The sequence below is a fragment of the Geotrypetes seraphini genome, chromosome 3 (genome assembly GCF_902459505.1).
Source record: "Geotrypetes seraphini chromosome 3, aGeoSer1.1, whole genome shotgun sequence".
Taxonomy (NCBI): domain Eukaryota; kingdom Metazoa; phylum Chordata; class Amphibia; order Gymnophiona; family Dermophiidae; genus Geotrypetes; species Geotrypetes seraphini.
In genome coordinates this window covers 68,232,906-68,250,745 of record NC_047086.1, presented here as the reverse complement: position 1 = coordinate 68,250,745, position 17,840 = coordinate 68,232,906, and the positions used below count along the sequence as shown (strand labels likewise).

The 17,840-nt window shown below is 44.1% G+C and overlaps 1 protein-coding gene across 1 annotated transcript in view; it reads left to right on the top strand.

The window, feature by feature from the left end:
* The window catches only part of LRRC1 (leucine rich repeat containing 1), a 234,210-nt gene that overhangs the window by 127,650 nt on the left and 88,720 nt on the right, over positions 1–17,840 (top strand). Inside the window, exon 4 of the mRNA XM_033939508.1 lies at positions 1,839–1,928. Within this exon, the coding sequence (XP_033795399.1) occupies positions 1,839–1,928 (90 nt within the window). The remainder of the gene's footprint in view (positions 1–1,838; positions 1,929–17,840) is intronic.

Here is a 17,840-nt window from a genome sequence, read left to right as displayed (position 1 = left end):
GTTCTCCTCCTGGTGTCTGCTTCATCATCACGACCCCACCTTATTGGCGGTGGAAACTGTACTGGACTATTTGCTCTCTCTATCAGACGCTGGCCTCAAGTCTACCTCAATCAGAGTCTACCTCAGTGCCATCACTGCGTTTCATGAGCCTATCCTCGGAAAACCTCTCACGGCTCACCCACTGGTTTCCCGGTTCATGAGAGGCCTCTTCAATGTCAAACCACTGCTGAAGCCTCCTCCAGTCGTCTGGGACCTGAATGTGGTTTTATCCGCCCTCATGAAACCTCCCTTTGAGCCTCTTGCCTCAAATTCACTCAAATTCCTTACGTGGAAAATGCTTTTCCTCATTGCCATCACCTCTGCCAGGAGGGTTAGTGAGCTGCATGCACTGGTTGCCGACCCACCTTTCACTGTTTTTCACCATGACAAGGTGGTTCTGCGTACCCATCCGAAATTCCTCCCCAAGGTGGTCTCGGACTTTCATCTCAACCAGTCCATTGTGTTGCCTGTCTTTTTCCCTAAACCCCATTCTCATCCTGGGGAACAGGCATTGCACACGCTGAACTGTAAGCGTGCCCTTGCTTACTACCTTGACCGTACCAGGGCTCACCGCTCGTCTCCTCAGCTCTTTTTGTCCTTCGACCCTAACCGCCTAGGTCGTCCTGTCTCTAAACGGACGCCTTCCAACTGGCTTGCTGCCTGCATTGCGTTCTGTTATGCTCGGGCCGGTCTCTCACTGGAAGGTGCTGTCACGGCCCACAGAGTCAGAGCTATGGCTGCTTCTGTAGCTTTCCTCCGTTCCACGCCCATTGAGGAAATCTGCAAGGCTGCCACTTGGTCCTCAGTTCACACGTTCACTACGCACTATTGTCTGGATACTTTCTCCAGACGGGATGGGCACTTCGGCCAATCTGTGTTACACAATTTATTTTCCTAATGGCCAACCATACCTCCTCCCTCTCTGTTAGCTTGGAGGTCACCCATACGTTAAGAATATGCTGCCTGCTTGTCCTGGGATAAAGCACAGTTACTTACCGTAACAGGTGTTATCCAGGGACAGCAGGCAGATATTCTTACGTCCCACCCACCTCCCCGGGTTGGCTTCTTAGCTGGCTTATCTTAACTGGGGACCACGCACTCCTCCGTCGGGCGGGAAGGCACTCGCGCATGCGTGGTGCGGCCAACTAGAACTTTCTAGTAAAAAGTATCCGTACCGGGGCTCCGTCGGTGACGTCACCCATACTTTAAGAATATCAGCCTGCTGTCCCTGGATAACACCTGTTACGGTAAGTAACTGTGCTTTTCGGAAGTTCTTCACAGTCGATGATAGAAACTTGGAACCAATAATTCCTCTCTATTCTAAGATAATGGCTTGCTTTTTTAAAATAAGAGTCCCTCCAGACCTATCCATGGCTGTGCTCCTGAGCAGAAGCTTGACTTCTCCAAGAATATCACTTATACTTTCAAATCAGTTTTGTTGACTTCCTTATCAATTGCCCTCTTGAATAGAAGAGAACCCTGTCACTGCCCTCATCTTCCATGCCTTACCAACCTAACTTGAGCTGAGCGTGAGCCAGATGTAGGCTCTGAACCATGTAGGTGCTGCCTAGTCTTTTGTTTTTTTCTTAAAATATAAAAGTTTATGATGGATGTGGCATTCAGTGAGGTTGACCTTGCAGAAAATTTAGATACTGTTGACTTTTTAATCACAGCGTTTAAAAATCTAGGCCACAGAATTATAGGTTATGACCTGGCACTTCGTTTGTTATTGATAGTACAGCCAAAGTCCATGTACTGTGTAAGAAGGAGGAATGATGACTGAATTAATATTTTCCTAGGTTGCCGGAAAGCTTTCCAGAATTGCAGAATTTAACATGCCTGTCTTTAAATGACATCTCACTGCAAGCGCTTCCTGACAACATTGGCAAGTAAGTAAGCCTTTATCACAGAATTTGAAAAAATAACCTGCAATTAGCATTATTCTTACCTCGTTTTTACATATACATATACATATACATTTTACATGTTCATATACATTTTCATTGTAAGTTCTCTAAGGGGCCCTTTTACTAAAGCGTGTTAAGCGGTTACCCTCAAATTCTATATTGTGCCCCCCCAAAATTGGCACCAACTAGAACCACTACTACTATTTATTATTTCTATAGTGCTACCAGAAGCACACAATGCCGTACATTAAACACGCAAGAGATGGTCCCTGCTCAAAAGAGCTAACAATCTAATTATGTCAGACACAGTAGACAAAATGGTGAATCAATTTAAGCTTCTCATGTAGGGAAATGCAAAGGGATGAAGGGGTAGAGCGGGTAGAGGACTACAGAGGGAATGATAACCAAATATGGTGCTTTAACCAGTTGGTAGGTTTAGGACTTAAACGCAGCTTCGGAAAAATGTGTTTTCAGCCTGGATTTGAATATTGCCAGAGTCAGAGCCAGATATACTAAGTTAGGCATGCGGTTCCAGGCATAAGGGTGCAGCAAGGCAGAAGGGACGGAGTCAAAGTTGGTAGTAGAGGAAAGGGGTACAGACAACGGCGCTTAGCGTGATTCTACAAGGCGTGAGTACCTTTTTGTTGAATCACTCTAAGCACCAGTGGGTCGTGTAACTTAGTCCAGCAAAAACCAAGCCTAAATGCCCATGTCTAATTTGTGAGTGGATTGGGTATTAGTAGAGGAAAGGGGTACAGACAATGGCGCTTAGCATGATTCTACAAGGCGTGTGTACTTTTTTGTAGAATCACTCTAAGCACCAGTGGGTTGCGTAACTTTTAGGCCAGCTAAAACCAAGCCTAAATGCCCATGTCTAAATTGTGAGTGGATTGGATATATTCTTATAACAATGTGCATAACTTTTAGGAATGCCTACGATCCACCCATATCCCTCCCCTTACCACATCCCCTTTTGAAATTCATGCACTAGAACTGGCGCATACATTTTATAGAATTATACTTTCTAATGCATGTTTACGAGGTGTTAATTGCCAATTGGTACCGATTAAACCAATTAAGTTTGGTGGACAAATCAGTTGTGTGCACCAATTTGCATGTACATCTTAAGGTGCCTTATACAGAATTTGGGGGCTAATCTGCAAATTAGGGTGTGATGCTGCCGCAGTGTGATAACAGCACATTCTCTTTCATGTGGTAAATGGATGTTATATTAGGGGGTGGAGATTGGACATGGACTGCACATTGCAGTTAGCGCACAATACTTACCATATGCAGTTAGTTAGCTAGATTCACGAACCTGCCCAATCAGGCCCGATCCGAGAAGGTCCGATGAATTCACAAAGCCCCAATATGCAGATGGGGCGATCGGAGGAATGCCCCCATCTGCCTCCCGGATCGCTCGATAGTGATCCCAGCGCGTGTGCAGACCATCTATAGATGGTCTATGCATGCGCTGGACCTCAAGGTCAGCATAAATTAAAAAAATAAAAATAAATAGGCGATCATTTTATTTAGAACCCGTGGTTTTTGGAACCCGTGGTTTTAACCTGTTTAAGCTCGCGGGTTAAAACCACGGGCTTGCAGTGCAGGGAAGGAAGGCAGGCAGCGTGTTCGGGGCAGGAAAGCAGGTGTGTTTGGGGCAGGCAGTGTGTTTGGGGCAGGAAGGCAGGCGCGTTCAGGGCAGGCAGACAGTGTATTCAGGGCAGGAAGGCAGGCAGCGTGTTTGGGGCAGGAAGGCAGGCATATTCGTGGCTGCAGGATAGGGGCTAACAGGGCAGAGAGCAGGGTGGCAGAAGGCAGGGCATCCGGAAAGGGCTTCAGTAACTGGTCCTCAGCTGTCGCTTTTTTTTGATCGGCCAGCCCAGTCGGTGTTGCAGGGTTTTGTTTAGTGAATCGTGTCCCTGCCTACTTTGCATGTGCCCTCATTTGCATGCGCGGATTGGAGGATGGTCGACAGAGATGTAAGTGAATCGGGCCAGGGTCGCTAAGGGGTTGCAAACCGATCGGTACACGATTGATTTGCTTTGTGAATCTAGCTCTTAGTTATTTGGATTTAGCTCACTTGAATTTCAGTAGAAATTCAAGGTAAGTTACATTTGGGTATAATAAGAATTTCCTTGTTCCTGGAGAGTTTACATCTTAACTTTTTACCTGAGGCATTGGAGAGAGTGAGGATTGTTGGGTAAGATTGCCTCTTTGTGGATGATACCAAAATCTGCAATAGAGTAGACACGCCGGATGATGTGAATAACATGAAGAAAGACCTGGCGAAGCTTGAAGAATGGTCTGAAATTTGACAGCTAAAATTTAATGCTAAGAAATGCAAAGTCATGCATTTGGGCTGCAAGAACCCAAGGGAACGGTACAGTTTAGGTGGTGAAGAACTTATGTGCACAACAGAAGAGCGGGACTTTGGTGTGATTGTATGTGATGATCTTAAGGTGACCAAACAGGTTGAAAAGGTGATAGCGAAAGCTAGAAGGATGCTAGGGTACATAGGGAGAGGTATGGCCAATAGGAAAAAGGAGGTATTGATGTCCCTGTATAAGATTCTGGTGAGACCTCATTTAGAATATTGTGTACAATTCTGGAGGCTGCACCTTCAAAAATATATAAAAGGATGGAGTCATTCCAGAGGAAGGCTAGTGAAATGATGTGTGGTCTTCGTAATAAGGCATATGGGGACAGATTTAAAGATCTCAATCTGTATACTTTGGAGGAAAGGCGGGAGAGGGGAGATATGATAGAGACATTTAAATACCTAAGTAATATAAATGTGCATGAACCGAGTCTCTTTCATTTGAAAGGAAACTCTGCAAAGAGAGGGCATATGTTGAAGTTAAGAGGTAAAGGCTCAGGAGTAATCTGAGGAAATACTTTTTTACAGAAAGGGTGGTAGATGTGTGGAACAGTCTCCCGGAAGAGGTGGTGGAAACAGAGACTGTGTCTGAATTCAAGAGGGCCTGGGACAGGCACGTGGGATCTCTCAGAGAGAGAAAGAGATAATGGTTACTGCGGTTGGGCAGACTAGATGGACCATTTGGCCTTTATTTGCCGTCATGTTTATATGACAGAGGAGGTGATTGATGAAATTTTGTAATATCTGAATTTTGCTAAGTAAAGCCTGTGAACTAAAATGGTTGATGGTCTGCGTCCTAAGGCACATGGGGACAGACTTAAAGATTTCAATATGTACGGTATATTTTGGAGGAAATACGGGGGAGGGGAGATATGTTAGAGACATTTAAATACCTATGTGGCATAAATACACGAGGCGAGTCTCTTTTCATTTAAAAGGAGAGGGCATAGAATGAGGTTAAGAGTTGATAGGTTCAGGAGTAATCTAAGGAAATACTTTTTTACAGAAAGGGTGGTAGATGTGTGGAACAGCCTCCCTGTAGAGGTGGAGGAGACAAAGACTGTGTCTGACTCCAAGAAAGCATGGTGCAGGCACGTGGGATCTCTTTGGGTGAGCAGGAGATAGTGGATACTGTGGATAAGCACACTGGATGGGCCACTTGGCCTTTATCTGCCATCATGTTTCTATGTTTCTAAATGCCAGAGTATACTACATTACAATAATCAATACATGTCGTGAACAGTGCCAGTAGGAGTGAATGAAAAGACTTAGTGTCAAACAGGCTTCTTACTGTGCACAAGTGTGCCTTAGTGTGTGTCAGTAGATGTTTCAGATTTGTTACTAAGCCATGACCCCATTAATATGTCATTTTGCAACTGTGTTTTGTTTAAATTAATTGAGGCTGTAGATCATCAGTTTCGGATTATGATGTTAACAGAATCTCATTCCACGGTGAGTGTTTATTTTTTTAATGTTCAGTTTCTTTCATTTATGACACGAGGTTTTACAACAGAATGCATACTCTGGAGAGATAGACAACATGAAAAGTGATCTACAAAATTAGAAGCTTGGACTAAAGCTTGGCAGTTAAGCTTTAATTTAAAGAGATGCAAGGTGGTGCATTTTGGGTGCAGATTTCCAAAGGAACTCATGGAGGAGAGAGGCTAATGTGTACAGACCAGAAAAGGAAACAGTGTGATTGTGTTTGAGGTAACAAAAAAATATGACATTGCGGTGGACAAAGCCAGAAGGATGCAAGGCTGCATAAACAGAGGTATAACTAGTAGAAGAAAGCAATGATGTTAGTGCCTCTGTACAAGTCATTGGTGAGGCCCAGCTACTGTAGAAATATTAGGTTAAGTTTTGGAAGCCGCATTTTGCTAAGGATATAAAAAGGCTTGAAACCGTTCAGAGGAAGGTGACCAAAATGGTAGGGGGTCTGCAGCAAAAGACACAAGAAGAGACTTGAAGACCTGAAAATGTATACTCTAGAGCACTGTTCTTCAACCGCCGGTTCGTGGACCGGTGCCGGTTCGCAAAAAAATCTTGCCAGTCTGTGAAGGATTTGGGTCTCTGAAGCAACAAAAGGTGCCGGCGCCAGCTGACATGCAACTTCCTGTTGCTGTCGTTATGCCGGGACTCCTGCCTTCCACCGCCGGGACTCCTGCCGCGTATGCCTCCTGCTCCTGCCTTTGTCTCCGCACCCCCAGACCAGCAGCGGCAGCTCTGTGTGCTTTTAACTTCGGTACACAGCTGCTCCTAAGCAGCAGTTTAGCCGTGATTTCATGAGATAGCCTCGGGGCCTTTGCTAGGCTGGCTCGCTTCGATGATGCGATGTGGGCCAGCCTACCAAAGGCCCCGAGGCTGCCTCATGAAACCGTGGCTAAAATACTGCTTAGGAGCAGCTGTATGATGAAGTTAAAAGCACACAGAGCTGCCGCTAGCCTACATAGAGGAAACATTTGCTGGAGAGGGAAGGGATAAGGGGTAACTCCTGGTCAAGGGAGGGGAAGGGGGTATTGCTGACAGGGGAGAAGGGAAAGGGAAGGGAAGAAAGTTACTGTTGGATAAGGGGAGGAGGAAAGGGAGAAGGTACTGCTGGACAGGGGAGGAGGAAAATTGGAAGGAAACAGCTAGCATGAGATTAGAGGAGGGGAAGGAGTCAGGTTGGGATGGAGAGATCAGATGAGGGAAAGGGGAGAGACAGAGGAATGAGAAAGTAGAGAGAGATTGATGCTGGGAAAGGGGGGGGGTCAGATGAGAAATAAGGAGAGAGGGACAAAGATGCTAGATCTGGTGTAGGAGAGAGGGGCATAGAAAGAAGGCAGATACCATATGGGAGGGGGAGAGGGCAGACAGTGGATGGAAGGGGCAGATGCTGGATTGAAGAGACAGAGGGCAGACACAGGATGGAAGAGAGTAAAAAGACGATGAAAGCAGAAACCAGAGACGACAAAAGGTAGAAAAAATAATTTTATTTCCCTTGTGATTAGAATATATCAGATTTAAAATATGTATCCTGCTAGAGCTGATGTTAGACATAACTGGGGAGTGCAAAGCCCAGGCAGTTCTTCTTTAGCTTCCAGCTGGCTTAGGGTTCTCTCTGACAAGGGGGTAGTTGCCCTAGTTGCATTCCCCCTAACACCACTCCTGCCATGTGTGACTGTGGTATTGTGTTTACATGATATTTGTGTAGCATTCTGTAATAATTTGGCTTATTCAGTTTTCTTGATAGTAGAGGGGATATATGTGAAGGGGAGGGGAGACAGGGGTTTTGTTGATCCTTGCCCTGTATTATTTATATTTATAATATGATAATTGTACAGAATATTGTTTCTTTTAATACTTTAATAAAATATAAAATCATAACTATTTGAGGCTTGTGTGAATGGGATCAGATGGTGGACGGGGTGGCGATGGGGTTTTAAAAAATTTCAGTCTTAGTAGTTTGCCGGTCCACAAAATAATTATTTTATTTACGCTGGTCCATAGGTGTGAAAAGGTTGAAGAACACTGCTCTAGAGCAGTGTTTCTCAACCTTTTCAAGCCAAGTACACCCTAAGCCAGTGGTCTCAAACTCAAACCCTTTGCTGGACCACATTTTGGGATTTGTAGGTACTTAGAGGGCCTCAGAAAAAATAGTTAATATCTTATTAAAGAAATGACAATTTTGCATGAGGTAAAACTCTATAGTTTAAAAATCTTTCCTTTTAGCTAAGTCTTAATAATAATATTTTAATTTATAGCTAAAGAGACATATGATCAAGAAACTTTTATTTTACTGTTATAAGAACATAAGAACATAAGAACATAAGCAGTGCCTCCGCTGGGTCAGACCTCAGGTCCATCCTGCCCAGCAGTCCGCTCCCGCGGCGGCCCGAACAGGTCACGGCCTGTCTGAGACACCAGAAGGGGCCCCCTTGCCACCTTGGTTTCCCATTGAGTTTTATCTTCCCATCGAAGTCCTAACCCTCCGGTCTTGCATGCACGACCTGGTCGGATTTTTATACTTATTACTTGGTTTGCTTTCTATACCTGTGTTACATCCCAGCACCTCTCTCAGTATCCCACGATCCCCCTATCCCTCAGGAATCCGTCCAATCCTTGTTTGAATCCCTGTACCGTACTCTGCCTGATCACTTCCTCCGGTAGCGCATTCCAAGTGTCCACGACCCTTTGGGTGAAGAAAAACTTCCTTGCATTTGTTCTGAACCTATCTCCCTTCAGTTTCTCCGAATGCCCCCTCGTGCCTGTTGACCCCTTCAGCCTGAAGAATCTGTCCCTATCCACCCTCTCTATGCCCCTCATGATCTTGAAGGTCTCTATCATATCTCCCCTGAGCCTCCTTTTTTCCAGAGAGAAGAGCCCCAGCCTATCCAACCTCTCGGCATATGGGCAGTGTTCCAGCCCTCTTACCAGTTTCGTTGCTCTCCTTTGGACTCTCTCAAGCACCGCCATGTCCTTCTTGAGGTACGGCGACCAATATTGAACGCAGTATTCCAGATGTGGACGCACCATAGCTCTATACAATGGCATGATGACTTCCCGCGTCCTGGTTGTTATGCCCCTCTTTATGATGCCCAGCATTCTGTTGGCTTTTTTCGAGGCTGCTGCGCACTGTGCAGATGGCTTCAGTGATGCATCTACCAGCACACCCAAGTCTCTCTCAAGACTGCTGTCTCCCAATAATGCCCCCCCCAATTTGTATTTGAACAGCGGGTTCTTTTTACCTATATGCATGACCTTGCATTTTTATGATTATGATAAACATACCAAGGGCCTCAAAATAGTACCTGGCGGACCGCATGTGGCTCCTAGGCCGCGAGTTTGAGCCCACTACCCTAAGCCTAACAAATACCAACTGAGTACCTGTCCCAGACCCGTCCAAACTCCGCCCCTGACTCTATAATAATAATACTAATTAAAATGCAATTTCTTTCATCCATTTTTCATATACACACAATATAATCTTATTAATACATAATGGTAACCACAAAATTTAAAAAAACAAAAAGCACACTGTACGTTAATTATATATATTTGTGGTTTTTTTTTTTTTAAAGATGTCAAGGCAGATGTCTTTAAAATATACAATGTCACCTCAGTAACAACTATAGAAAAATAGACAAATATAGTGCAAAATATAGACAGCAGATATAAATCCTCAAAACTGACACATTTTGATCACTAAATTGAAAATAAAATCATTTTCCTACCTTTGTTGTCTGGTGATTTCATGAGTCTCTGGTTGCACTTCCTTTCCTTTCTTTCCATTGTGTTGACATGTGCAGTGGCCCTGAGCTCAGGGACATCCATCCAAGCAGTCCTCTAAAACGAGGACATTTCTGGGTTTCCCCTTTGTCTTCCCCAAAGACTTATTTGTTCATTAATACCTTTCAAGTTGTTCTGTCCCCATAGTCTTAGAAGTAGGTTGTTTTGTGTTTTAAGTGTAAGGAGACATGATAGAAACCTTCAAGATCCTGAAGGGTATAGAAAAGGTAGACAGGGACAGATTTTTCAGATTATGGGGAACCACAAGTACAAGGGGGCACTCGGAGAAATTAAAAGGGGACAGGTTTAGAACAAATGCCAGAAAGTTCTTTTTCACCCAGAGAGTGATGGATACATGGAACGCGCTTCCAGAGGCTGTGATAGGCCGGAGCACGTTACAAGGCTTCAAAGAAGGTTTGGATAGGTTCCTAGAGGATAAAGGAATTGAGGGGTACAGATAGGAGTAGAGGTAGGTCATAGTGATAGTCTGGGACCACTGCTCAGGCAGTGGGTCTGATGGGCCGCCGCGGGAGCGGACCTCTGGGCGAGATGGACCTATGGTCTGCCTCAGCGGAGGCAACTTCTTATGTTCTTATTAAGCATTGCCTATAGCAACTGGAAGTTGCGTCAGCGGAGAAACTTCCACCCGCAGACGCACATGACTTCAGGGAGGCTCCGGTGGCCTGTGCAAATTACATTAGCGCACCACGAAGATAAGGGGGAGGGAGGGAGATGCTTGGACTGTGCGAGAGGTGCTGAAGGGGGGTGGCGAGAGGGAAGGGTGGTGGTGAAAAGGAATGGAACAGATGCTGAAGGGGGGTAGGGAGGAACAGACGCTGAAGGGAAATGGGGAAGACAGAGTGGGGAGAAGACGCTGAAGGGAAATGGGAAACAGAGAGTGAAGAAAAGACACTGAAGGGAAATGGGAAACAGAGAGTGAAGAAAAGACACTGAAGGGAAATGGGGAACAGAGAGTGGGGAGAAGACGCTGAAGGGAAATGGGAAACAGAGTGAAGAAAAGACACTGAAGGTAAATGGGGAACAGAGAGTGGGGAGAAGACGCTGGAAGGGAAGAAGATAGAGATGCCAAACTATGGGGGGAGCGGAGGGAAGAAGATGGGTTCCAGACCAATTGTGGGGGAAGGGGTGAAGGGAGAGGCACAGTAATAGAGAAAATGAAAGACCCAGAGAGAAGACAGACAGTTGATGGAAGGATTTGAATGAGAAGATGAGGAAAGCAGAAACCAGACAACAATGGTAGAAAAAAAATTTCTATTTATTTATTTTATTTTTTGCTTTTGGGTAAAGTTGTATATTAGTTGTGTTGATAAAAATTTATAAATAAAGCCCTGCCAGCTAAACATCTCTTTCTCTACTTCAGCAGCCAGAACTTTGATTTATAAGGAAGGAATAAGCTAAATATTGCAGTACTGAGGCTTGTATGGATGCTGCGGGGACAGTAGTCGCGGGGATGGGGACGGGGCGGGGACAGTGGTTGCGGGGACAGGGGCGGGGACAGTGGTTGCGGGGACAGTAGTTGCAGGGACAATGGTTGCAGGGATGGGGCGGTGACAGGGACAAATTTTTTCCCCATGCTATTTCAGGGGTGTCAAAGTCCCTCCTCGAGGGCTGTAATCCAGTTGGGTTTTCAGGATTTCCCCAGTGAATTTGCATGAGATCTATTTGCATGCACTGCTTTCATTGTATGCTAATAGATCTCATGCATATTCATTGGGGAAATCCTGAAAACCCGACTGGATTGCGGCCCTCGAGGACCGACTTTGACACCTGTGCTAGCCCAATGGAGCCTCAGTCCACAAGGGAGGCCAGCATGCTGCTACTGCGCACAGCCCCACCGAAAATGTCACTGTTTAGGAAGTTTGGAAGATATGGGGTGTCTGTGTGTTACATTCACTCCATAAGACGCACTGACATTTCCACCCACTTTTGGGGGGAAAAATACATCTTATGGAGCGAAAAATATGGTACTTTTAAAACCAATAGGAGGAAAAAAATTTTCACTCTGAGAATAGTTAAGCTCTGGAACGCATTGCCAGAGGTTGGTGGTAAGAGTGGATAGCTTAGCTGGTTTTAAAAAAGGTTTACACAATTTCCTAGAAACAGTTATTGTTTCAATAAGGAGTTAATACGAGGGGCGTTCAATAATTTATCTATCTGAGTATGATAGAAAGTAGCAATTGGGTTGAAACAAGTCTGTGCATGTTGTGATCTGTCCCAAGGTTACTCAAGTACAGTTGCGGCTCAGTGCGAGTCTAACATTCCAAGAGACAGGATGTCAGGAGAGTCCTCGTGAGAATCAAATAAGAAACTGCTAGATTTGAAGCACTGTTTCTGTGATAACATTTCTCATAAAAGAAGGGAAAAAGCCAAAAGAGATCCATGACTGCAGTTTATGATGAGTCTGACCCATCATCCTACAAAGTAAAATTTTGACAGATAAATTATTGAACACTCTTCGTCCTGCAAAGTAAAATTGAGGTTGATAAATTATTGAATTCCCCTCGTATATATATGAGTTAATGTAGCTTTTAAATTCAGCCGGGGAATTAAATCTAAAATGAATTTCTATTCAATTTGTAAATGCTCTATAAAATGCAATTTATCTATGATTGTTGAACTGTTATCAGGCTCATAATCAAAACATTTAAACGTCCAAAAATCAGCCTAAGTTTTGCACTTGGACAACCTAAAAGACTAGATGTCCAAGTGCCAGTAAATGAAACCAACTTTTTGGACAGCAGGACTTCCAAGCCCCTGAATGTCCAGAGCCTAAAGGGGCATGTTGGAAGGTGTGTTATAGGTGGGCATTGGGTGGGCTTAAACCTGGACATCTAAGGTTTTACATGTGTCTAAGTGTTCCTAAGGTGCCTAAACTGACAGGATGATCACTGGAGGATTCAAGGCATGACCCCCCTTTCTCCCCCAGTGGTCACAACCCCTGCCCACGACCCATGGAAAAAACCCCCAGTAGGCTTCCCATCAGCTGATCGTGGCAGGGAAATCCCCATCAACTGAACTGGTTTTGGGGATTCCTGCTGGTTCAGTTGATGGGGATTTTCCCTACCAGGATCAGCTGAACTGGCAGAGAGATTCCTCTCTTCCTCCCTCCCTCCCTCCCTCCCAGGCAGTGATCCCCGAGCCCCCTCTACAGAGAACCCCTACACTACAACCTTCCCCCTGACATACCCACACAATCCTGACATCTCCCCACACACTTCTGTGCCTTCGGTATAAAAATCATCAGGAGGGATGCCCATTCACGGAATATGTGAGCAATTTGAAAAATTGTTTTGTACCGGCACCACACAAGCTCTATTGTTACCCCCGAAGAAGCCCGTTGGAGCGAAACGGATGGGACCTCCGTCGGGTCACTAAGATAAGTGCTTAATATTTAAAAGCAATGTGGTTTTTCAAACATTGAATTTTATTTAGAGCTGCTGGTTCTTTTATGCTCAATTATAAATAAGAGAGACTTTGATTTAAAAAAAATTTGATATTCTAAATTTAAAAAGATTTAAAAAATATAGCACATATTTGATAAGAATAAATTTAATATCACACAAAAAATTAAAAACCATACAGGGGTTTTTTGACCAGTGATGAAAACCAACCCCAATTGGTTATGGTCTGTTTGATTATATTCCAGGGGTTTTTTGAGGTCTTTTTTCCTCTGTTTTAAATTTACTGTTATGAAAGTAAAAATAATTAAAAATCTGCATTTTATAAGTGCCTTAATTAATTAGAGAGGCTGCAGTTTTAATTTGGTTACCTTTTTTGGGGGTGGAAATAAGCTAGAAAAAAGCTATCTTTATAAAGATGCATTTGAATCTTAAATCAGATAATTTTTTTTCTTCTTATGCTCTTCCTACTTACTCTTAGATTAAGTCTTCTTTTAAATATATATTTTTAGCCCAAGTTTCACTTAAATACTAATGTTTTGGTTTTTTTAAAAATAATCCTCCTGATGTTGCTCTTCCCTAAGATGTTTTTCTTTTGATTTTTTTACTTTAAACAAATGTAGTTTTATAAGAACATAAGAAATGCCTCCACTGGGTCAGACCAGAGGTCCATCGTGCCCAGCAGTCCGCCCACGCGGTGGCCCAACAGGTCTAGGACCTGTGCAGTAGCCCTCTATCTATACCCCTCTATCCCTTTTTCCAGTAGGAAATTGTCCAATCCTTTCTTGAACCCCTGCACCGTACTCTGCCCTATTACGCATTCCAGATGTCCACAACACGCTGGGTAAAGAAAACTTCCTAGCATTCGTTTTGAATCTGTCCCCTTTCAGCTTTTCCGAATGCCCTCTTGTTCTTTTATGTTCTGAAAGTTTGAAGAATCTGTCCCTCTCTACTCTCTCTATGCCTTTCATGATCTTGTAGGTTTCTATCATGTCCCCTCCAAGTCTCCGCTTTTCCAGGGAGAAGAGCCCCAGTCTCTCCAATCTTTCAGTGTATGAAAGGTTTTCCATGCCTTTAATCATTCGTGTCGCTCTCCTCTGAACCCTCTCAAGTATTGCCATATCCTTCTTATGATACGGTGACCAATACTGGACACAGTACTCCAGGTGCGGGCACACCATTGCCCGATACAACGGCAAGATGACTTCTTTCGTTCTGGTTGTAATACCCTTCTTGATAATACCCAACATTCTGTTTGCCTTCTTTGAGGCTGCTGCGCATTGTGCCATTGACTTCATTGTTGTGTCCACCAGTACGCCCAAGTCCCTTTCAAGGCTACTTCCTTCTAATACTAATCCCCCCATTTGGTAGCTGAACATCCGGTTCTTTTTCCCTATATGCATGACCTTTGAAGTTCATCTGCCATTTATTCATCCACTCCTCCAGTTTGTTTAGGTCCCTTTGTAGTTCCTCACACTCTTCGGCAGTTGTAACCCTGCTACAGAGTTTGGTGTCATCCGCAAATTTTATAACTTCACATTTCGTCCCCGTTTCCAGGTCATTAATAAATACATTGAAAAGCAGTGGTCCGAGTACTGACCCCTGTGGAACTCCGCTCGTGACCCTCATCCAGCCCAAGTAGTGACCTTTCACTCCAACCCTCTGCCTTCTGCCTGCCAACCAGTGTTTGACCCATCTGTGTACGTCCCCTTCCACCCCGTGATTCCACAGCTTCCTAAGTAGCCTTATGTATTATTAATCGTGTATGGATATGTTTTTATGTCTGTTGTTCAAATGATTTTATTTAGCTCCCAATTTTATTTTTGTGATACGCATTGAAAATATTTGATATTGCGTGTAAATCAAAATTTTAATAAACTTGAAACTACAGTACATGGGAATAAGGAGAATGACTGGTGTGAAGACTTGGCCAAGCCCAAACAATACTCCCTTGAAATCTGAGTACAGTACTCCCATGAAATTGGCAGGAGAGGGCAGTTGGGCTGCCGGCGGGTGCAGTAAATCATACACGGTATTCTCCGTGGGGAAGAGGCAGAGGAATCGGCTGTGCAGAAAGCTGATTCGTGGACTCATTCCATGTATTTTCTGACTGGAAGAGGCAGTCATAGAATACCACAAATAACTGAGTCCGTGAATCGCCAATTCGCGGGGGAACATTGTATAGATTTCCACAAGTAAAAGCAGCTTTCTAAAATCAGAATAGCCATATGGGATCAGACCAATGTTCCATCTAGCCCAGTTTCCTGTTTCCAACAGTGGCCAATCCAGGCCATGAGTACCTGGCAGAATCCCAAATAGTGGCTGCATTCCATGCTACCAATCCAAAGCAGTGGCTTTCCCCATGTCTCTCTCAATAGTAGGTTGTGGACTTTTCCTCCTAACCTTTTATAAATCCAGATATGCTAATTGCTGTTACCACATCCTCTGGCAATGAGTTCTAGAGTTTATTTTGTAAATACTACTATTTACATCTGGATGTGTTTCAAAAATAATAGCCATTACATAGTAAAGGCAGTATTTCCCTTTAAGCAAACACACAATAGTGATCTGACTTTTCAGTCTTAACTTGAAAGGCAACATTAATTGTTTTTCATAGGCTAATTTGTGTTTAATTTCATTTTCACTCAAGCAAACACCGTCATTAGATGTGTGACCCAACATCTTATCTATAAATTAAATGTTAACTGCATGCATAATAGAAGTCTTCAGATGTGTAAGATTGTTTTCCAGAACAGCTGCTAGATCAGTTTATGTGGGCTGCATCAGTTTTCATACTAGTTTGGCCAAGAATTTTGTTTAAACTAGTGTTGTCTCCATCAGAAAGGATGGAAATAATCCATACCTAGAACAATCAGATTATTTTTGTATGCACTTACATAATGATAAATGCAAAGAAAATAGCACATTTGCTAAATTATCAGTCTACAAAAGTAACTAGTAATGTTTACACATGGTGGTGCATATGCACTCTTTGCAATGTTCATGAGCACCTGTTGATATATATGCTTAAAATTGTTCTTTGACTTGTCCTCTCAATATGGCTAAAACTAGGGTTACCAGATTTTACTTGTGTAAAATCTGGACCATAGCCCCACCCCCAGGCCCACCCAGCCCAGCACTGTTATACCCAAGCTTTGCCCTGTTCCTCACCTGCCCTGCCTCAGCCCAGTCCCTCAACTTGTTCTCGTCCTCGGGACCATAGAACATAGAAACATAGAAAAATGACGGCAGAAAAGGGCCAAAGCACATCAAGTCTGCCCACTCTATTGACCCTTCTTCTTGATTTTGCTCACCACCCCCTGCCCTTACCTCATTAGAGATCCCACATGAATATCCCATTTATTTTTGAAATCTGACACGCTGTTGGCCTCAATCACCTGCCGTGGGAGTTCATTCCAATGATTGACCACCCTCTCAGTGAAGAAATACTTTCTGGAGTCACCATGAAATTTCCCTCCCCTGATTTTCAGCGGATGCCCTCTGGTCCTATAAGACGGAAGATATCCTCTTCCACCTCGATACGACCCGTGATATATTTAAATGTCTCGATCATGTCCCCTCTCTCTCTTGTTCTTCAAGTGAGTACAGCTGCAATTTATTCAGCCTTACTTCATACGGAAGATCTTTGAGCCCCGAGACCATCCTGGTGGCCATCCACTGAACTGACTCCATTCTCAGCACATCTTTCCGGTAATGTGGTCTCCAGAATTGAACACAATATTCCAAATGAGGTCTCACCATGGATCTGTACAGTGGCATTATGACCTCTGGCATCCTGCTGATAAAACCTCTACGGATACAACCCATCATTTGCCTTGCCTTAGAGGAAGCCTTTTCCACCTGATTGGCAGTTTTCATGTCATCACTAATGATTACTCCTAAATCCCGTTCTTCCGTAGTCCTAACTAAGGTCTCACCATTTAACGTGTAAGTCCTGCACAGATTTCTTTTACCCAGGTGCATCACTTTGCATTTTTTAGCATTGAAGTTAAGCTGCCAAGTCGATGACCATTGTTCTAATAGTAGTAGGTCCTGTGTCATATTGTCAGGCATAGTGCTTTTACCTATTATGTTGCACAGTTTGGCGTCGTCGGCGAACAATGATATTTTTCCTCTGATCCCTTGGGTCATATCACTTATGAATATGTTGAATAGGATTGGACCCAAGACCGAGCCCTGTGGTACTCCACTGGTCACATTCGATGTTTTGGATGGGGTACCATTTACCATCACTCTCTGAAGTCTACCGCTCAGCCAATCCTTAACCCATGCAGCTAGTGTTTCCCCTAATCCCAGTGATTTCAACTTGTTCAATAACCTACGGTGCGGGACGCTGTCAAAAGCTTTGCTGAAGTCCAAATACACTACGTCCAGGGACTCCCCGGCATCCAGTTGTCTTGTTACCCAGTCGAAGAACCTAATCAGATTTGATTGGCAGGACCTGCCTTTGGTAAATCCATGTTGATGGGGATCACGTAGATCTTCTTCATCCAGGATTGTATCAAGTTTCTGTTTGATCAGTGTTTCCATGAGTTTGCATACTATGGATGTGAGACTTACCGGTCTGTAATTCGCCTTATCCCAGGACAAGCAGGCAGGTATTCTCACTAGTGGGTGATGTCATCAGACAGAGCCCCGGTACGGACGTCTCACAAGCACGTGTTGCTTGTAGAAACTTAAAGTTTCTAGATGCCCGCACCGTGCATGCGCCGGTGCCTTCCTGCCCGGAGATCCGGGCGTGTCTCCTCAGTTCTTTCTTTTCCGCGGAGCTGAGAAGTTCAACTTCATCATGCGCTAGCTGAA